Source organism: Manis javanica, chromosome 2 (genome assembly GCF_040802235.1).
Source record: "Manis javanica isolate MJ-LG chromosome 2, MJ_LKY, whole genome shotgun sequence".
Classification (NCBI taxonomy): Eukaryota; Metazoa; Chordata; class Mammalia; order Pholidota; family Manidae; genus Manis; species Manis javanica.
The window spans coordinates 30,599,509-30,622,062 of record NC_133157.1 but is presented as its reverse complement, the minus strand read 5'-3'; the positions used below and the strand labels follow the sequence as shown (position 1 = coordinate 30,622,062).

Genomic DNA, 22,554 nt, shown 5'->3' with positions numbered 1-22,554 from the left:
AATCTTCCTACATGAAACAGGAAAGATTTTCCTCCAGTGATTCAAGCAAAACCCTGGCTCTACCAGAATATCCAAAATCTGGGTAGAGACTTTTTTCCTATTCGTACCTTTCTTCTCCTTGGATGCTCTACATCAATGCTGTCCAATAGGATGCTCTACAGGGATGGAAATGTTCTGTACCACATGTGGCTACTAAACACTTGAAATACAGTTAGAATGACTGAGAAAATGAATTTTTAATTTTATGTAATTTTCCTTAACTGTACCCACGAGTCCTGAGTCTGATGACACATAGCTGCCTAGGCCCGCTAAGGAAACACCATCCCCACTCGGCCTGGGTCATGTCACAGAAATCCATCTATGGCAAGCAAAAGCATTCTTTTTTCCTGGCAGTTAATTCTGTGATTCCCCAACTTCAGTGTGCATGAGAATCACCTGAAGATCCTGATAAAACAGTTTCTTGGGCCTCCCTTCATAATTTCTAATTCTGTAGGTCTGGGACAGGGCCTAAGTTTTTAGTTATAGCACATTCTCAGATGCTGCTGATGTTGCTGGTCCAGGGAACACACTTTGAGAATTGTGGTTTACTTAAGAATTTTATTTGGAGACAGCTATGCTCGAGTGGAATTAGTAGATCCCAGAAGCCTACTGTACACAAACCTCTGGGGCAATGGTTCTCTATGCTGGCTGCCCTTTGAAATCACCTGGGGAGTTTTGAATTGTCCTGATGACCAGTCCCACCCCAGATCATTTAATTAGAATCTCTGTGGTATGACCTAGACATGAATGTTCTTTAAAACCCCTCAGATGATTGCCGTCAAGACTGAAAACCACTGCACTAATGGGACTTAAGCAAATTTCTTTTGTCTTTTAAATGGTAATAAAATCGCTCTATTTATATTACAAGTTCACTGTGAGAATCAGATGAGGCTGTGAATGAAAAAGGGTTTTATAAACTTTGGGACCTAAAAGTAAAGATTTAGGCATTGGCACTCTTGAAAGAGCCAATTTGCAAATGATGCTGCTATTTGCCTTGACCTGATATAACGCTGCTATCTGCGGTTTGCATTCTAGTACTGTCCCACTGACCAGGCCGCTGCAGGCACAGATGCTGAGCATGTACAACAGTTCTACAACCTTCTGACAGCCTCCATTGATGTGTCCAGAAGCTGGGCAGAAAAGATTCCTGGATTTACTGATCTTCCCAAAGAGGATCAGACATTACTTATAGAATCAGCCTTTTTGGAGCTGTTTGTTCTCAGACTTTCCATCAGGTAATAACTATTATTTTATCTTCCTTCAGTCTACCCTTCCTTTGAAGAAGTTGGAAATGTGCTGTGCTTGTAGCTGAGTCATTGGTGAAAAGTTTGCTCAAGATGGAAATAGGGAATATGATCAAGCATTTGAAAACTGAGCAGTGGGTAGAGCACTGGACTGCGAGCCAGGACTCCTGGGTTTTAGTCTCAGTTCTAATGTGGACATGCTTTGAGACCCTAAACATGCTTTGAGACCTTTGAGACCCTTGCCTCACTGGAAATTCAGTTTCCTTCTTTGTAAAATGAAGAGGCTGAATCTGGTGATTTCTGAAGCCCCTTGTGCTGCTCCAATATTCCATAAGTCTAGGAAGATTCTCATGGTGCACAAGGTATTTTCTGGCAGCAAGTATTTGTTTTGAACATTGCAATTGCCTCACAGGTTTCTATTTAACAAATTACTGCTCTAGTACACCAGATGGGGCTCTAAAGAGTTCTCACAACTTCTCAACCACCAGTATTTACTCCAAGCGAATAGCATGCGGACCAAATGATTTGGTTCAACCTATGGTAAACAGACACCAAAGACAAAGAGACTGTCATTTTTTCAAAAAGCTAGCATCTGGGATTTAGCTCCTCTCATAAAGTCCACATGTAGCATTTTTAATTCCATCTTTCTTGCTGCCTTTTACTTATGTATTCTTAGAAGATGGTACCAATGTTCCACCAAATACTACAAGAAAAACCATCATCTTTCCCTTCTTTCTCTTCCCTACCACCACCTCCCAAATTTCACACTGTGTTACCAGAAAATCTTATTTAAAGTGAAGATTTCCATGCTTCGTTTCCAGCTATTTTGGTTTGGAGCCCTTAGAGAAAGTCCAGAAATCTGCATTTTTAATGCACGCACTGGTGATTTTGATGCCTGTGGTCTGAGGTCCAGGTTTTAAACTATGAAAGAATGAACCACTTTGTCCTGTGTGTACCTCTGTAGAGGGCTCTGTGGAAGAGACAGAGGTGGAGTTACAGTTAGTGCCAGTAATTAGCATAATTACAGCCAATTCTGGAGTGCTCAGGAGCCAAGCCAGCCATGCGACCATCATCTATTAACAGGCAGCAAAGGATTAAGTAAGTGATAAGCTCCATGTGGGCAGGCACCCATGTGCACCCTATTCAGCAAGTTTTCTCCAGTGCCTGGCTCCAGGAATGGCCCATACTTGGTGCTCAGTAAATACTTACTGAGTGAATGAATGAATAAAGCTACTTATCTAAGAAGCACAGTTAAAACAGCTATTAACTTATTAGTGCAATAGGCTGAAAGAGGTAAGTATGCGGCAAAGATTTGAAAATTAAGAACTAAGATTACAGTAAGGACCACATAGAATTCAGAATTAGTTACACCTAATACTCATCAAGCTCCCCTGTGTACCAGGCACTGTGCATGGGCTTTCAAATCTTTTCATTCCCATAACAATCTTAGGAGGTAGCAATTAGAGTTCCCATTTTATAGATCAGGAAAAGGAAACACGAGAGATTAAAGGAGTGCCTAAGGCCCCATGGCTAAGGGATGATGTCCAACAAGAAGTTCTAGGGTGCCTCTCTTGAGAGAAGAATGGGATGATTAGGGAGGTAATATAAACTATCAGGGCAGATTTAGAAATAGCTCTAGGCAGCCCCACTATTAAATGCAGAGAAGGTGATACAAAATAAGGACTCTTTTTACCTTCGTCTACTTCTTAGTTTGTGATGGACTTCTGGCAGTTGCAGATATTTGGTGTTTTTAGAGTCTGCACAATGGAATTTTAGTGTGTAACCTCAGGCCGTATTAGTTTTGACATTAAGAAAAAAGCCGGAGAAGTCCTGGAGAAGGAGCACTGAAGCCAACAGTCCCATGTTTACTGCAGAGAGGTGGTGAGCTGGGCTTCACTTCCATAGTGTGTGAGTGCCTGCTCCCCATGTCCCCACTTGGGCAGGCCAGCAAGTGATTCTAGTAATAGAGAGCAGGCACCCCACCCCCAGTCCCTTGAGGCTGGTGCTCACCAAGAAAGTTAGCCCAGTCGAGTGGTGGTGGTGGTTTATCCCAGGAGCCAAGTCTTGTTCATTAGGGGTGTCTGGGCAGGTCTCACATCACAGTGCTGGGTCCCGAACACTGCCCCGTGGCATCTGGGTGCCTATATGTTATGATGTGATCCTGTGGGACAGCATGGACAGACCTCTTCAATGTGTCTCTATCCCTACACCCCACTACTTTGTCTTGTAGGTCGAACACTGCTGAAGATAAGTATGTGTTCTGCAATGGACTTGTCCTGCATCGACTTCAGTGCCTTCGTGGATTTGGGGAATGGCTCGACTCCATTAAAGACTTTTCCTTAAGTTTGCAGAGCCTGAACCTTGACATCCAAGCCTTAGCATGCCTGTCAGCATTGAGCGTGATCACAGGTAAGCACCACCCTGCTGTCCCCCTTTCTCTGCTTTCCTATGTTAAGGCGGATTCTGGCTGTTGCTGTCACACACAGAGCAGAAAAACAGGAAAATAACTGCCACTTTTCTGAAATCTGCTAAGTTTAACCTAGTATAAACAAAGAGACATACATCTGCAACTTCTTGTCATGTACTTCCAGGGAAGAGGATTCCTAGTCTACTGAGGTATCACTGTCAGAAACCCAATGTATGAGGAGCTAGATTTCCATGGGAGCTCAGTTGACAGCTGGACTAGCTGCTTCAGGGTATTTCTACAGGGGTTTCAAAGGAAGTTGATTCGCCTGTTTCTGTGGGGCAGAGGGGTGAGTCTTCCCTCTCCCCAGTCCTTGGCTAGTGACCCAGAGAAAAACCAAAGACCTGCTCACATATCAACATAGCTTTATTTATTTATTTACAATTTTATTTAACAACTTAGATTGGCAGAGAACTGAGAAAAATGGGTATTTGTTAAAAGCAGAAATGTTCAAGTCAATTTTTAAGTGTTAAGACCCAGAAGCGTAAAACATATTCAACTTCTAGATTATGCCTTTCTTCCCCTAGATGTCTCTCCCTTTCTATCTTTTGGGATAAAAGACCCCAAGGCAGAGTGAGAGGAAGAGAAAGGAAGTGAAAGGCGTCTCAGGTGAGACAGGAAATGCTCTCTTCCTGTGGCTGCTCTCACGGCCCCAGGGCCCGGCGCCCTTTGCCCTTCCCACACTTTCAGAGTTTTCTGTTCAGTGTCATGCTTCTCAGTCAGACTGGGGCCTGGTGATATAGTGACAGCACGTAGTGGCTAGCCAGACCTAGGGCTCACCTCTCAAGCTTTTCATCAGACCCAAGCACAGGCTAGGCTGTTGGACTAAGAATTAAGGTTCAGATTTGATATTCTTGGCTGTAGAAACCACGTTTTTGAAGCAGGTGGTGAGGCCTTTCACAGAGAACCAAATGCATTCTTTGGTGCAGATGGGCCCTTCTTTCTAATGTATCAGAAATGTGCACTGTTGACATGTACCTTCTTGGGACCTCCTGTTAGCTCAAGTGAGATATGTCTGAATACCTGTAGAGGCTAGGCTGGTTCATCATTTAATGATTTACATGAAGGCAAAGAAATAAATGGCATGTGCCACAGCAGGATTCAGACACCAGCTGTTCCCTCACTATTCCAAGTAGAACCCCACTTCTTCCTGGTCTTTTGGTCCTGGGTGAGAAACCCCCTTCTTTTGACGGTGATTTGAAGCTCACTAATAAAACGAAAACACAGGTAGTCTCCAAGAGTATGGATTTAACTTAAAGGACTTTTAAATGCCTTAGGGAAACACCTGAAGAAAGTAAGCACATTTAAGGCATAAGGATATTACTCCAGCAGGACCGTAATGAAATTGCTTTGAAGGCAACCTTTAAACTGAAGCTCTTCAGCTCAATTTCACAACCACTCAGCTCTCCGTAGGACAGTTAAACATTCAAAACTATAAAGGATGGAATTTAATTAAAACAAAACAAAAACAAAAACTAGAGCCAGCCTTGACTTTCAGTAAAAAAAAACAAGTACCCTTACCACATCTCCATGGAAATGGGTGTTGAGTCTAGTTAATCAACCAGTGTTCACTTATCTAGGCACTATGCTGCATATCAGTAGGTTTTCAGAGATAATAACACACATCCCTGGTGGAGATGGAAGATGCAAAGCAATACATGTGATAAAGGTGTTGGGTGCCATGTGGGGATGTGGGAGTCCATTCAAAGTACTGAGAGACGGAAGGTGGAGAGCTATGTTGTCAAAAGAGCTAATAGGAGCTGCTCCGTGAGCAAAGCGCAGGCTGTCTCCAGGCTAAATTGAAAGGAGTGAGAATTACAGGTATAAATAAAAATTTGCTAAAGTCGTTGAAAATATGGCTGTCATAAGTTTCAGGAAGGAAATGATGAAAAAAAAATAGTGATGAGAAATCAGAGGTAAGGATGGGGCAGGGCCAGAAAGTTTTAACCAGGGTAGCAGCATTGCCAGGCTTAAATTTTAGACCTACTCTGACACCTGGTTTTGAGCACAAATTAGAGGAGGAGAGAGTAAAAGGCCAGTCCAGGTATAAGAGCTCTGGTTTAAGAGGAAGGCCCATGAGGCCTACAGCTTTATTTTGTTTTACTCTCTAAGTAGAAATTAATGAAAAGTATAAGGGCAGGACATGCAGGTGTCAGGCAGTCCCAACCTGGATAGACTGGGCAGTTCAGTGCAGAGGATACAGAAGAGGAAATAGGAGAAGGTGGTGTGAGTCCTGTCTCTGCCTCCAGTGAGCTGTGAGTCCTGTGGTTCTAGCTGCTCAGCCCACTGCCCTTTATGTGGAGCCTTGCTCAGGGAGGAGGCAGTTTAGCATGGTAGAAACAACATGGACTTGGGAACCCAGCACCCCCAGGCTTTAATCTAGGGTTCTATATTTAAAAAGTCTGTGATATTCAGGAATGTGTTTCATTTCTCTGAACTTCAGTTTCCCCATCTGTAAAGTGGGGATAATAACATCTTTCTATGAGGAGGCAGTGAGAATTACAGAAAAATAGGTTTGTGATGTAGCCAAACTGGATACAGAACAGGCACCCAGTCCACCTGCATTCTGTCCCATAGTGATGGTGACAGAGACTCCCTCTCATTAAGCACATGCCTGCCCCTTCCCCTTGGAAACGCTAGGTAACCCAAAATCAAATGCCGTACCATGAGGAAATGGGTGGCAGCTTTAGAAGGCAGTATGTTTGGCGAGTATCTACTTGGATTCTTGAGAGAAAGGCTCTAAGAAAAACAATGATATTGAAGGACTTAAGCTGGACTTTCCCAGCATTTATAATGGGCCTTGCTGGGCTAGCTCCAGTTCCTGCCCTCAGCCGTCAGCCTGTGCAGCGGGGTTTGTTGTACACCCTGTGGTTATAACCCACAAGAAAAATAAGCACTTCTCTCATTTCTGGACCTCGAAGTACTCTCTTTGTGATCTGCTAGCTGGGAAGGGACTTGAAACGTGTGAAAGCATTAGGAAATGGCAGAAAAGGCAACACCTGGGAAACAGCAATGCCCACTCTTGCAGATATCAATTTTCACTTGAATGTGGGCTCCTGTGAAATCTTGACTTTGGAATAAACTCCACTGATCATATAGAGTAACTGTAGAGTATCAGCAGGGCTACTGACACCAGAGAGCTCGTCCTCAAATTGTCTGCTCCTAGACTACAGAGAGGAACTCATGAGAAGCTCAGCCAGTCTCACTTCTAAGAAAATTAAGAATCTGGACAGTACTGGTAGTTTGCACAAACATGGTTTGTTTGTTTTTTAAATTTTTCCTTCTTTCTCCACCTTTCTCTGTGCCCCCTTATGAAAAACTAGGTGGTGAGGTGGAGCAGGAAATGGTTTCTTTCAGTCACTCTCCTACAGTAAAAGGGAGTTCCCCACAGATGTGGTTGTCAAATGTTTGTAGGTCCCCAGTTCCTCTCCCTAACCATTCCCCTTTGCCAGTGCCACATCCCTGGCATAGGAGTAACAGAAATGCTTTACTTCTGATGGGATACCAATGAGGTGATGTTTAGTAAATAAGAAGCTCCCCAACCAGAACATTAGTGTGGAATTACCACTTTATAAGCATCCATTCATTACATTAATATTGAGGGCTTATATGCAAGACCTGGTATCAGTCTCTAGGGATGCAATGATAAGCTGTGTAGGAATTCTGCTGTCAGAAAAGTGTATAGCCTCCTAGGAAGTCATATATGATTATGATGTAATGAACTTGATGTACGGTGGTTAAAAGGGGCACATTCTGTGCAGCAAAAGTCCAGATTGCTACTAACTCTTATGGGGTGAAGGAAGGTTGAGTTGCTGGTCATGATAGCTTCCAAAGAAGTAGCATCTAGACATGGTAAGATATAAGAAAGGACATTCCAGGTTAGGGAAACAGCATAGCAAGAGCATGGCAGTGAAAAACTTCAGCACGTTTTGGAGAAAAGCCGGTATGGTGGAGTTGCACTGTACATGTGTTAAATCACATACATCATAGAAAGAGAAGAGATTTAAATATTAAAGAAATACTAAATAAAGCAAAGAAAAATTTTTAAAGTGTAGGCTGTTATACTTAATAACTATATGTCCATAAGTGAGCATGAGAGAGAAGATGCAAACCCACTGTGGGCCATGGTCTCTCTGCTTCTGGTGGTGATAGTGTGTTTTGGGGAAATTTAAAGGATTTTCAAGGAGAAAACTGATTTTATGTGATACTTATCTTATGGCCTGCTATTATGACCTACTCACAGAGCAAAATGCATTTTAATCTAGTAAAAAGGGAAACAGGACTGGAAAAGCAGTTTTGGACCAGGTAGTGGAGGGAATCTTGAGTGCTCAAATCTCATCTTGCTAATCACTACACTAAAATAATGTTCCCTGCGTTCTTTTTTTCCCTACTCAAGTCTAAGTCAGTTGAGAAAATGACTGCTTTCTCTTCTGCCTGTAAGCTCTGTCATAGTCTTATTGGAACATGAATTCTGAGATTGAGGAGGAGGAAGGAAGGCAGAACCAGGGACAGAAAGCAATAAACAATGACATGGCAGGACTCGGCAGGTGGCCAATCCTGCCACACCCTCTGCCACCTGTCTTCCCAGAGCTCCCCTGCTCACTCTAAATGGTTACCTGGTTATCCTGTTTTCATGTCATCTATAGTCAGCAGGCTCATTGCAAGGAAAACTAAATGCAAAACTTGGCAGGGAATACAGTTTTTTAAAAAGGCTTTGGGGGTCAGGGTGGGCGGGTGTTGTCATGGATTTAGGGAGTGTAGATCTGAGTTCCAGTCTTCACCCTGCTACTTCCTAACTATACAAACTTGGGCAAGTTCCTTACCCTCTCTGAATTTCAGTTTTCTCATTTTTCACAAAGATAGTAATGTCTACTTTTAGGTTTCTTGTAAAGATTGAATGAGCTAATGGGTACTCTGTAGAGAAAAAAAATTTAGATAAACCTTCATTATTATTATTACCATAAATGTTATGTGTCCTACTTCCAGGAAGAGCTAGCTGTTCTCCTGAGAATCCATGACAATTCCATGCATCCCTACAATTGCATATACACATCATATTAAGTAATTTCTTTCTATCTTTCTTTGCCAAGGAGACTATAGGTCTCCTAAGGATGGGGGGAGTCTTATTCTTTATAACTACTTTAGCATTTAGAGGTGTGAATATCAGAAAGCCTTCCAAATTAGAAAAATCAGAATTAATTATCTTTAGCTTACTACTTTGTTACTAGAAAATAGTCTGAATTCCTGAGAACTATGTTATTACAATTCAGATTAATTTAGTAATATTTATTTGTGCATCTACTATGTGCCAGGCATATAATCCCTTATCCTCAAAGAGTTTGTGGTCTTATAAGGGAGACAGACACATGTTCTAATAAATCCAAGACAGAGTAAAAAACACTATTATAGCCTCTGCACAGACTGCTGACCAATTTGTGGCTTCCTGATTGGGGTGGGCTCAGCGTCTCTGGGGCTGTCCCGCAGTAAAGAATGTTATAGGACATGAAAAGTAGCAGTGAGATGACTTCCCAGAGAAAGAAGTAGAGCTCAGAGGTGGAAGTCCTGTTTGTCGGTGTTTGAGTTTCGTGCACATCTCTCCCCAGGAGTGCTCTTCTCTTTTTCCTTTGTTTGGAACTGTTTTACTGTTGTCTCTGGATTGGTCTGTGCCCTGAGACCTGCTCAGAAAGGAGTTGCATTTCCTAACTGGGGATCCTGATGGCTGCTATCACCTCTTCCTTTATACCCTGGTCCTTGCCATGAAGAAGAAAATTAGCTGTCCCTTGGATGGACCTAAGAGGCAGAACTGGGAACTGTAGGAAGGCAAAATTTAGCTCGAGATAAGAAAAACTTTCTAACAGATAGAACTACTTGGAATTGGAACAGGCAACCTTTGTGAGTTAGGTTTACAAAGAGATGAACACTAGGTGTAGACTGGGTCAAGCATCTTACGGGGACTAGGATCGACTGGAGCAGAACTTCTCCAGGTTTTCATGTACATGCAAGCAACTAAGCATCTTGTTAAACTGTACAGTCTGATTAGGAAGGTCTGGGGCAGGATCTGAGATTCTGCATTTCTAACAAGCTCCCAGGTGGTGATGATGCTGGTCCAGGAACCACACTTGAGTCAGCAAGCGACAAGGAAACCAATTGGTAATTAGGATTCCATAAAATAATTGCTACTATTTTTAAACACTCAGTGTCAGACACTGTACCAAGGACTTTGCAAGTGTTATTTTGTTTAATGTTGTTTAATAAATGGATTTGGAAGTACCTGGGTTGGATCACAGCAAGTATGGAAAGCAGAGAGACTAGTCAAGAGCTATTAAAATAATCTAGGTAACAGATATTGAAGACCTGATCCAGAGACACTGAGATTGGGAGGAGGTCACAGATGCAAGGAACACCGCAGAGATAATAATAAAGGTCTTAGAACAGATTAAATATGATGGGCCAGGGGGAAGAAACTGTTAGAGATGATTATGAGAGGAATGGGGAGGATTATGAAATCACTAATAGCCCAACTCAGAGAAGTGGCTGATTTGAAGGCCATTAATGAGTGTTTGACATAGAAGACACTCGCTAATATTTATTAAGTACTTACTAAATACCAGGCATTGTTTCAAATACTTCACGTGTACTAATGCATTTAATTCTCACAACAGCCCATGAGGCAGACACCTTTATTAGCCCTATTTTACAAATGTAGAAACTGACCCAGTCACCCAGCTAATAAGTGGTAGAGCTATGCTTTACACCTAGGAAATCGGGCTCCAAAGCTTTTGATGTGGTAGGTGTTAGAGTTTGTCAAGTTGTTTCTTTTGTTAGCTTCTTAATAACTCTCAACTTATATATTTACTCTGAGAAACTATACATTTAGTATTCACTGAATCATGTTTCATAGATCTTTAATCCTCCATTTACATATTCATTGAACAGATATATATGGAATATATTCTACGTAGTAGGCTTCTTGGTGCTATAGATATAATGGTGAGCAAATACAGTCCATGCCTCCATGGGGCTTACATTTAATGGAGGAGGCAGGTAATTGTTACATAAATATCTGATTTCAACCTGTTATATCCTTCAAATGAAAAAATAGAGTGGCATAGGAGGACACGGTCTAGACTGGGATTAAAAAGGGAAGCTTCCTTGGAGAAATATTTGATCTGTGATCTAAAGGATCAAATACTTTTTCAATGAAGTTTCCCTTTTTACTTGGTGAAAAGACATGAGCACACTTAGTAGCTCTAGTGTTTCACTCAGTCATTCTCTCTTTCCTTCTTCCTTTGTCTTCCCTCCCTCCCTTCTCTTGCTTCTCCCCCCATGCCTACCTCCTCTCCCTTCTCCTCCCCGTTGCCTCCCTTTCTCTCTCTCTTACTAGAAATGTCTATGGCATGGATAGACAAAATACACAGGATTCCAACAGTGTCTTTAGATGCTAACACCACACAGGTTAGGGGAGTGATCTGTTGTCTGTCTCTTTTGTTCACTGCTCTAACTCCAATGGCTATAACACTGCTTGGCACAAAATAGGTACTCAATAAAAATTTGTTGAAAGTTAACTAATCAATTAGTTAATTAAGTACACAGAAAGTAGCAGGTAGTTACAGAGAGGCTGAGTTCATCTCAGGATGAGGAGGACCATTCTAACATACTGTCCAAGGAAGCCTGGTGTAATATCTCTGAACTCAGAGTAAAAGAAATTAGATGCTTGATAATTTTGATTGTGAGCAAGTCATTTAATTCTCTGAGCCTTCTTACCTAGTAAAATAAAGCTCATCTTTGTCCTAATTCAAATGGTTGTTGTGAGGGTGTTATAAAAGAATCCAAGTATGTAATATAAAGTGCTATTGAATATATCTTTATGATCAGGGTGAAATATTGAGCTTCCAGTCCAGCTGGTCCAGGGCACTCTCTTTGTGAAACCCCTAGTGGAGATTCTTGTCTTAGGTGGGAACGTGAACTAAATGACTCAAATTCTTTCCAATTCATGTAACTATGGTTATGGCACATAAATACATTACTTAATCATTCCTGTAAGTTGTATGTTGAAGTTTTGAATCTGTAAGGCTGAATTAAAATACTGAACTACTAGATAAAAATGATGTAGATCAAAATGCAAGAAATATACCAGGAAGCTTGTTTTGTTTAATGGTGGACTAAGATCTTAAACTAAAATCTTTGTATAATTCTCTAGGAAGGGGGAAATCCAAATGTCCCCTTCCCCCAGAATTTATAAACTCTCTGTGTATCATCTCTGCGGCCATGTTTACCAAGCTGCAGTTAGAAAGGGGAGCCCTTAGACTAACATCTCAGGGACTGGGGTTTTAAGGAATTTCAAAGTACTAGGAAGGTCCCAGACACTAGTGACTCCCTAGTGATTTGAAGATTTTGCTGGCTGCTGGTACTAGTTTGCATGGAGACTGAATTTTATCTTGGCCCTTTTGAAAAAGTAAAGAAGCCACAAATCTAGTAGCTGTTTAAAACAACAAAGAAGGTGCCTTTGGCTTCTAACAGGAGTGTCTCCGAATTCCTCAAGGAATTCCAGGCCTAGGGTTGATCCAGCTGGCAGGAGGTATTGATCTCCACTTGAATTCACTGAATAAATAATGGTTGCCATAGTTATTGAGCAGTCACAACTGGTTGGAGAGCAGGGAAAACTCTGCGACACCTTCTGTGAGTTTGGCTATGAGAAAGTCTAGTTACAAGGTTCCATCATCAGACCCCTCCCAAAATCCAGCCAACACATTGCTCAGTTTCTTTATCTTAATAATTAATATGGGATCTTGAATATAATGCAAGGCACTGAAAGGAAGGGAAAGTTTAAATCAATGAATTGGTATTTTTGTCTGGGGAAATCATCTCTTCCTGGGTTATGAACCTAATCTGATATAGCTCGGTATTAAGAGAATTTGCTATCAGCAAGGTGCCTATTTGATCATGTTACAGTTACCAAGAGCTTCTTCGCCAAGGCCCAAGACCCAGTTTGTTCTGTTTTAACATTGTTGATTATACAAATAGCACTAACCTGGACATTTAAAATGAAGGAAAAGAGTTATCTGACAATCTCATAAATATTTTTGCTTTCTGCTTCCTTTCATCCTTCTTTATACACAGAAATAATTTTTGTGTAGATGCCACCATGGCTTAGATATGTTTTATATTCTTTAACATGTTATTATATATTTTTTCATGTTGCTTCATAGCCTTTATATTCATCCTTTTTGATGTCTATAGAATCTTCCATTATGTGGATGTACCATTTTGTACTTAATAGTTCCCCTATTCTCCCATCCTTAATTTTTTCCAGTTTTTTAAGAATAGATAATGCTACCAAACTGTCTTCATGCATACACTTTTATTCATCTGTTGAATTTTTCCTTCAAGTAAATTCCCAACAGTAGGATTATTTGGTCAGAGGCTATGAACATTTCATAGCTCTTAAAATTTGCTGCCAGATTTGTAGTCTGGTTTTTCTGCTTTTGGGGGGAAAATAAAACTTTAGGCAGAACACCACTGCAGGCAGAATTTCTCTTAAAGTGCACTCTTGGTGCTTCTTCTGAGACTGAAACAAAGGGACTATGTGTTTAGTAAAGATAAACCATAGAGGACAGGCTTGCACCTGGGCTGATCAGCTAATAGTTTCCTGGGGAAAGCAAAATCGTGCACTGCAAAGCTTGGGAAGCAGGGAACTTAACGGCCTTTGTTTGAGTCTGCAGTTGCCAGCACTTGCCAGGTGCTGGGCGTTGTCTTAGGTGCTGATTGTACTGTGCACGGAGCATTCTACGTTTGGCAGGACACTTTCATGGAGCATCATCTTCGTTGTGCCTCACAATAACCCATGGAGATAGGTTTTGTTATAATAACACTTTTTCCTTTAATTTATTGTGTAATCTTTAAGACACAAAGGAGTGAAGAATACAACACAGAGTTCTGTATCTGCCACCCTGTAATCCCACTTTCCCAGAAGGACACTGAGACTTAGAGAGATTGAGTCCTATGGCTAGTAAGTAACAGAACCCAAACTAGAAGCCAGGTCTGTCTGACTCCAAGTCCAGTGCCCTTTTCTCCACATTACACTGCATGGAGATGAGACACCAGCAAGTTACAATCCACTAAGATGCTGGCTGGCAATTTTCATGGCTGTACATGATACAATTACAACCCATCAGAGCTAGGACTCCATAGGCCACTAAATCTAGCCTCCTCCTTTAAGGTCGGCTCTAGAGAGGGAGGAACTCACCCAAGTCATACACAACTAGCCAAGCTGGGGAAGAATGCAGATCTCCTGGTCCCTGGGCCTTCTTTTGTTTAAGGGCAAGAGAAGAAAAGCACTGTCTGGGTAGTTGCTTCCTTTTTCTAATTGACTTTTGCTTTAAGGAAATACCTTTCTTAACAAAAATATCCCTAACTAAAAAATTAATGTAAGAAAAATTAGACAGTATTCCTTGATTTCTTATTGGAAGGATGTCTTCCATGTCTCAAAATTACTTTTTTACATGTAATATACTGAGAGGTGAAATCTTTTACTGAGATTTTTGGGGCTAAGCTCTTGTCTCAGGAAAGAGGCTCTGGTATCTAAGTGCTAAGGAAGAGTAAAGTGATTTGTATGGAATATCAGGCTCCTTGCTCATTTCGGGGAGATGCAACATTGTTCTGGAGCAAGAGGGCAGAATCTGCCTCAGAAGACTGGGTTCAAATCCAGCTTTTAGTAGCTGAGTGACTTTGGGAAAATCACTTAACCTTAAAATAAGAGATCATAATATTTAACATGGGGATCATTTTATATATTGTTTTATAAAATAATACTGGCGCTACATTATAAAATGTCTGCACTGCCTCCTTCTGGGCTTCCTCACTTCTCTCTGACTTTTCCAACTCCACAGCAGGAGGACATGTATTTCATAAAGAGTGCCAGGTAGGGTTTCAAGAGGGAAAAACTAGGAAAAGCTGGAGTCTTCTTAGTGGTGGTTAGCATGAAAACACAAGAATGCACTTTGTATTGAGTCTTTTGGGGCAGTCCTTGCTTTATTTAGCAAATGGAACTTAACAGGCAACAACCCTTCCCCTGCCACCATAAGTGTCTGTCAATATGGGAACATGAATTCATTTGCCTGGATATGCTTCCATGTCATTCTAAAAGAGTTGCTTCCTGACAAGACTTCTGTGAGACCTCAGTAGGATAATGTGTGCAAAATAACCACCCTGTCATTCATGCAGCATGTCCATGTGCCAAAACCATGGGCTTCATCTGCTTTATTCTCCTAAGCTGGTTCTCCCAGAAACCCTGAATTGGGTACAGTTATTACCTTCACTTTATAAGAACTCTGGGTTTCTCAGAAGTTAAGAGACGTACTTGACGGTACACAGTAAGGAAGTGACAGGACTGGGATCAAATCCTGGTACTTTTTGATCCCAACAGCCATGAACTACCTCTAACAGGGAGGTCACTCTGATGGTAAAACCTGCTCTTTTCTATCCCTCTGCAGAACGACATGGGTTAAAAGAACCAAAGAAAGTGGAGGAGCTATGCAACAAGATCACAAGCAGCTTAAAAGACCACCAGAATAAGGGACAGGCTTTGGAACCCACCGAGCCCAAGGTCCTGAGTGCCCTGGTGGAACTGCGGAAGATCTGCACCCTGGGCCTCCAGCGTATCTTCTACCTGAAGCTGGAAGACTTGGTGTCTCCACCTTCTATCATCGACAAGCTCTTCCTGGACACCCTGCCTTTCTGAGCAGGCGCAGCCTGAGCAGGGAGCTGCCTCATCCGCTAGCAACTCATCTGTAGCAGAGGGATGGGTCTGGACATCTGCCATTTTTCTGTCGTTCCTTAAGAGAATAAGCAGCTCCTGTAGAAAAGAAAGACTTCTTTTTTTTTTCTGGCACTTTTCCTTACAACCTAAAGCCAGAAAACTTGCAGAGTATTGTGTTGGGGTTGTGTTTTATATTTAGGCTTTGGGGTTGGGGTGGGAGGGGGGTATAGTTCATGAGGATTTTCTAAGAAATTGCTAACAAAGCACTTTTGGACGATGCTATCCCAGCAGGAAAAAAAAAGGATAATATAACTGTTTTAAAACTCTTTCTGGGGAATACAATTATAGTTGCTTTGTATTTAAAAACAAGAACAGCCAAGGGTTGTTCGCCAGGGTAGGATGTGTCTTGAGATTGATCCCTTTAGAATACATTTCCTGTATCAAGGGTATGTATGTGGTGCAAACAAGGCAGAAACTTCCTCTTCTTAATTTCTTTCTTCCTTTATTTTATTTTGTCAAATGGTGAAAGATGGAGGACTACCTATAAATCAGACATAGCAAAATGATAATTAATGGCTGTTCGCTTCCAAATACAAGTGCAATTTTTAAAGTGCTGTCTTACCAAGTCTTGTTTATTAATGCTCCTTTATTTTTTTATGGAAATAGGAAGGAGGTAGTCATGTTAGCAAATGACACATGCAATTTTCCTAGCAGAGGCTTCCTGGCAGAGGTCCACCTTCCCTGTAGAACCCTTCGGAGGTATGGTCCAACCAAGATTTTAGGCCATTCTTAATGGATCCAGGTACCTGCCCTGAGTGTCCAGCTGTCCTGAGACAGGCTCAGATTATAAAATGGATCGCATACAGGTGTTTCGGTTGTGTTCTTCAACCTAGCCAGAGTTCTCTAAACTTGCTTCAGTTATAGCAACTGACTGATACTTTCATCAGAGGCCTGGGAGAGTTCAGTGAGTCTTAACTGTTCAATCCCTAAATAAGAACATAGAAATAAGTAGGAATTGGATCATACAGGGTAAACACCAGGAGTAATAAAGTTTTAAAAATATATATAATTTAATTTTTGTTCTTGGTTAAAGAGACAATTTTGGAGAGCAAGGAAGTCTTATTTTAAAAAACAATAGTATGAATGTGAGTACTAGAAGGGATTAGTGTGGGCTGCGTTTCAACATTCCGTGTTCGTACTCCCTTTTGTATGTTTATACTGTTAATGCCATATTACTATGAGATAATTTGTTGCATAGTGTCCTTATTTGTATAAACATTTGTATGCACGTTATATTGTAATAGCTTTGCCTGTATTTATTGCAAGACCACCAGCTCCTGGAACCTGAGTTACAGAGTACTTAAATGGGGTGTTCACAGTGACTTGGATACACCAATTAGAAATTAAATAAGCAAATATATATATATAAATATAGCAGGTTACATATATATATTTATAATGTGTCTTTTTATTAACCATTTGTACGATAAATGTTACTTTCCATGCAGTTATTTTATGGTTCATTTGCAGTGACTTTTAAGGCAGTACTGTTTAGCACTTTGATATTAAAATTTTGCTTATGTTTTGCTAAATTCAAATAAGGTTTGAAGATTTTTAGGTCTAAAAGTCTTTATATTATATACTCTGTATCAAGTCAAAATATCTTTGGCCATTTTGCTAAGAAACAAACTTTGAATGTCAAACTGATGTCATAGTAGTTTTGTTAGCTTTAAATCATTTTTGCTTTAGTCTTTTTAAAGGAAAAACAACAAAACTATGCTGTTTATATTGTCATTAAATTATACAATCAAACAAATGCCAAATGAATTGCCTAATTGCTGCAAAAGATAACCCAGATAGCATATCATGTATGTTTTTCTTTTCCAAGAGTCATTCTGATATTTGATCATGTATTATGTTTGTGTGAGCTTTTATGAAAGATTATTATTTTTATATCAAGATGATAGGATCTGGAATGTTAGGACCTTGGAATGTGAGACTTGGAAGGGGCCTGACTTTTCAGCTAGTCCACCCCCTGAAATTCCTGGAGGAACAAAGGGGGACCCAGGTGAAAAAGGGTTAAAGAGCAATCTAAGGTCAAATAGCTAGTACCAGATTCAACACTAGGACCTAATTGTCCTTTCCATAGTCTTTTTACTCAACTAACTGCATCTATAGCAAAATAGGCTTTTTAAAATAACCACTAACATTTATAGTTTACCTGATGATAACCATGAATAAAGTAGTACTTTGCATTAATTTTGTTGAGCTTATATGCAAACATAATAAACATTATTAAATATCAGGAAAGCTAACATTTCACACAAGGTAGCTTCAGACCAAATTCAAATTGAATTTGAATAAATTAGAAATACTGTGCATACATAACCCTTTTGCGTACCATTTGTATTGGAAAGTTAATCCTTGTTGTCATGTCTATAAAGGAAAAACAAAACAAAATAAAAAGAACCCTAGAGAAATGCTGTTACTTTTAATTTTTATACCCATCAGATTTAAGGAAAAAACTTTTTAGCCATGATATCAATTGGTTGGAAGGAATGAACTTTTTTAGTTATAGGTTCAGACACTAGTGCTGACAATAAAGATTATAGCCAGTGTTCTTCTGTCTTCCATAGTTATTACAACTATGAGAGCCTCCTAAGTCATCTATCAGTTCAACTCTTTTCTGTCTTAATGTTGACACACAGTTTGTACAGAGGGGATGATGACCAAACTAGCTCAGGAGAGGACAGCAAGAATTAAAGCAGGTGATTCTTCCCTTGTGGGAGAGCTCTCTCAGTGTGAACAAGCCTTCTGTGGGCAGAAATCAGGAATCCACCAGCTGTTAATGGAGAGTGCCTTGCTTTTATTTCAGACAGCAGAGTTTTCCAAAATTTCTCTGCTCCTCTAACAGCATTGCTCTTTAGTGTGTGTTAACCTGTGGTTTGAAAGAAATGCTCTTGTACATTAACAATGTAAATTTAAATGATTAAATTAAATTACGTTTTATCAATGGCTGCCGGTGTGTTGAATAAGCGTGTTTCATTTCACAGTATTCTCTTAACCATTTATATAACAGTATTTGCTATGAACTGTTGAATACAACCCAAAATGGATTTTTTAAAAGGTTTACTAATGCTGAAAAATTAATAGGGATTCTGAATTGGAAATATATTAAACCTCACTGATTGGGAAGGACACTCTAAATTCAAAAACCATTTATTGACTACTTCCTGTGGGCAAAGCACAGTTGGGCGCTTTGAAGAAATACAAACATGCACAGTGTATAAAGCTGTTTTTCTTTCAACTGTACGTAACTTAAATGGAGCTAATAATTTGCTGCTTTAAAGTGTTCTTTAGGTGTATGAAGGATTTATTTCTATATCAAGATGACAGGATATCAATTGTTTGTGAATCAGAACTTAACAAAAATTGGGGTTATAGTTCCCAAAGAATGATCAGTACTCTGCCTTTTTGCTAAAGCTGCTACTACTGCATTGCTTAGAAACCCCTTTCTGTGGACAATGCCAAGGCAATTTTTATTCAACTCTACCAAAACATTGTATATTCTGAGTTAGTGCAAATCTGTGTTTTGCACACAGTGATGGCTCAAAAAGAGAATGTGAAGCCCTCATGATTTACTTCATCAGTTTATGCATGAGGTATCTTCTGTGACATCTAAGTGTCGTGTGGTCTAGAGGCCAAACCCTTCTTCATGCTGCTCAGCAATACCTTCATTTCCTCAACTATAAAATATGATTAGTAAGAAAAGAGTAAGAGATATATTGGGGCACCATCTGGCATGTGAATTCAAATATAGGTGCTTGGCCCAAAGAAAGAATCTGAGAAAGTTAAGCTGTTTTCCTGGGGATGTAGGAGCAAAATTCTGGTTTGAATGAGGGGAGAGGCAAGAAGGTCAGGGCTAAGCAAGGGGCATATGCCTTTAGTTGAATTTCTGTAAGTTAAATGCACAAAGATAACACAAGAAACTAATAACCGACTTTAAAAAAAACTGTAATAAAATACATATAAAACTTAGCATCTTAATTATTTCTAAGTGTACACTTCAGTGATGTTAAGTCTATTCACATTGTTTAACCAATCTCCAGATCTCCTATCATCTTGCAAAAATCAATACCCATTAAACACTAACTTCCCATTCACTGCTCCCCCAGCCTGGCAACCACCATTCTTCTGTTTCTATGAACGTGACTACTTTCTTGTGAACTTCATGTGAGTGGAATCATGCAGTATTTGTCATTTTGTCATTGGCTTATTTCACTTAGCATAGTGTCCTCAAGATTCATCTATGCTGTACTATGTGTGAGAATTTCCTTTTTATGGCTGAATAATATTCCATTGAACATATACCCACATTTTGTTTATCTAGTCATGTGTCAAATGAACACTTGGGCTGCTTCCTCCTTTTGGCTATTTTAAATAATACTACTATGAACAGAGTATATAAATTATGTTTTCAAGAGCTTGCTTTCAATTCTTTTGGTTAAATGTTGACTTTTAAGCTTAAGTATGGTGTGAGTGCTTTCTAAGGATAATCTTGATTACATGTGATTTGTTTTTTGCCTTAAGCACTGATTTTAAATCCTCCTCATTTTTTTCTCTCAGGAGGCATCTAAGGTTGCTCTGCCAGCAAGCTGTCTATAAATCTTTGTTCTAGGATTAGGCTAAAAATGGAAAGGACATATTTAAGGGTTTTTTTCTTTCTTGTTTAAAAAAATAATGAGCATATTCTCATCTCTGTAGTTTTTCTTTTTATATTGCCAAGATTCTATGGAAATTAAAATATAAAATTGGAAAAATAAAACTGATGGCAAAGTAAAATCTTTCATATATACAAAAATGAAACTGATTTAAAAGCAAAAAATAATTGTAAAATGATTTATACATACAGTGTAACAAACATCTGTGAACTAAACCACCCAACTCAAGAACTGTTGGAGCCTCTGTTTCCCCAACAGTATTTCCCTCTTCTCCCCAAAAGCCGGAATTTTGGTTTATCATTGCATATGTACATATTCCTAATAATTTATTGTTTAGAGTAACATTTTAAAAATTTATATTACTGGTATCATAAGGTACATATTTTTCTGCAACTTGTTTTTTTCTCTGCTAAAATTTTATTTGAGATTTATCTGTCATATAGCTCTAATCAAGAATTTTCACTGCCCTACAGTGCTTCTGGTAATACATTATAGTTTCTTCATTTTCCTGTTAATGGATATTGAAGTTGTCTTCATGTTTCTAATATTACAAGATATGTAATGAATATTTTTGTACACATCTCCTGATACACAGGGCAAGAATTGCTACCACTCTAGGGTGGTGATGTTCAAAGCGTGGCCCCCAGACCAGCATCACCAGCAGAACCCAGGAATTGCTGGAATGTGGATTCTCAGGTCCCACACAGACCTTCTGAGTCAGAAACTCCAGGGGTGGGGCTCAGCATCTGTGCTTCAACAAACCTTCAGGTGACTACAATGCATGTTGAAGTCTGAGAATCACTTCTCTACCATGAAGTAGAATTGCTAGGTTATGGGGTATGAACATTTTCTCCTTTACTAGGTATACCAATTTTCTTCAAAAGTGGTTGTACTGATTAACATTCCCAACAACAGTATACGAGAGTACCTACTGTCCTACATCTTCCCCAACACTTGGATTCATCAGAATTTTTTTATTTTCACGAATCCAATGGTCATAAAATGGCATCTTGTGCTTTGTACAATCATGAATAGAGCTGCTGTTAACATTTATCTACAGGTCTTTGTGTGAACATGTTTCATTTCTGTTGAGTAAATATCTAGGAGTGGAATCGCTGGGTAGGTTTAACTTAACAAGAGGCTTCCAAACCTTTTTACATACAAATAGGATATTTGGCCAGGCACATGGCTGTCTAGCAGAAACACATTTCTCAGACTTCCTTGCAGCTACGGGTGGTCTTGGCACAATGTTCTGGTCAGTGAGATATAAGTGAAAGTGTCATCTGGGTACTTACTATGTCCTATATGCCACTCTGTCCTTCCAGATGGTATTTGACAGTGGCTTTCCAGAGACAACTTTATTACTGTCTGGCCTCAGAGAATGGCTCTATGGGTGGAAATTTCAACTTGGAGAAGAATCAAGAGCAGGGTCATGATAGGTGATATTTTGGGATGGCTTATACATAGGGCTGGTCTTAGAAAATATTGTAGAGTAACCCACATATTAGCTGTGAGCCTCTTCCTCTTATTATTTAGGAGGGATTTTTACTTCATTGAAGTATAGTTGACATATATTATATTAGCTTTAGGAATGTAACCTAGTGGTCTGACAGTTATATACTTACAAAATGCTCACCACAATAAGTGTAATTACCATCTGTCATCAAAGTTATTACAATATTATTGACTATATTCCTTATGTTGTACTTTTCATCTCTGTGCCTTATTTATTTTACAATTGGTAGTTTATGCCTCTTTACCCCCTTCACCTATTTTGCCTATCCCTCAACCCCCTCCCCTCCAGCAACCACATTGTTCTCAGTATTTATGGTCTTATTTATGTTTATTTGCATTGTTTTTTTAGATTCCAGATATAAGTGAATTTGTCTTTCACTGTCTGACTTATTTTACTTAGCATAAGAGAAGGGATTACATTGAACTCCCTATTCCACAAATAGAGGTGTCCAAAGGTCTCCTCAAGACATCTGCAAACTCAGCCAATTTTTACATTAGCTCTGGCTTCAGGGTCTCATTTCTCTTTGCTTAGCTCTGTTAGTGAACTATCTTGTTATATTTTTGATGTCACTCCTATTTCTGGTGTGGCTTCAGAAGTAGAACTTAGATTTTTTCCTCAGTTGCCCCTTCAAAATCATGTATGAGACTTTCCCAGTTGTAGAAACCTACCTTAAGCAACAGCTTCTATCTTTCACCCCCTCTTGTTCATCCCTCTCTTCCTCTTCTATCCAAAACACAAATGCTGCCTTAGACTATGGAGATAACAGTACCTCCTAGGAATTGTAGAAGAGTAAGTTGGAAGGAATCCAGGTC

The 22,554-nt window shown here is 39.8% G+C and overlaps 2 protein-coding genes across 2 annotated transcripts in view; one reads left to right on the top strand and one right to left on the bottom strand.

Moving 5' to 3' along the window:
* Positions 1-18,520, top strand: part of NR4A3 (nuclear receptor subfamily 4 group A member 3) — a 38,613-nt gene extending 20,093 nt beyond the window's left edge. Inside the window, exons 6-8 of the mRNA XM_037003915.2 lie at positions 1,075-1,274; positions 3,514-3,692; positions 15,240-18,520. Coding sequence (XP_036859810.2) covers positions 1,075-1,274; positions 3,514-3,692; positions 15,240-15,487 — 627 coding nt within the window. The 3' untranslated portion in view covers positions 15,488-18,520. The remainder of the gene's footprint in view (positions 1-1,074; positions 1,275-3,513; positions 3,693-15,239) is intronic.
* The window catches only part of LOC108399479 (uncharacterized), a 299,067-nt gene that overhangs the window by 239,529 nt on the left and 36,984 nt on the right, over positions 1-22,554 (bottom strand). The gene's annotated exons all lie outside the window — the stretch shown is intronic.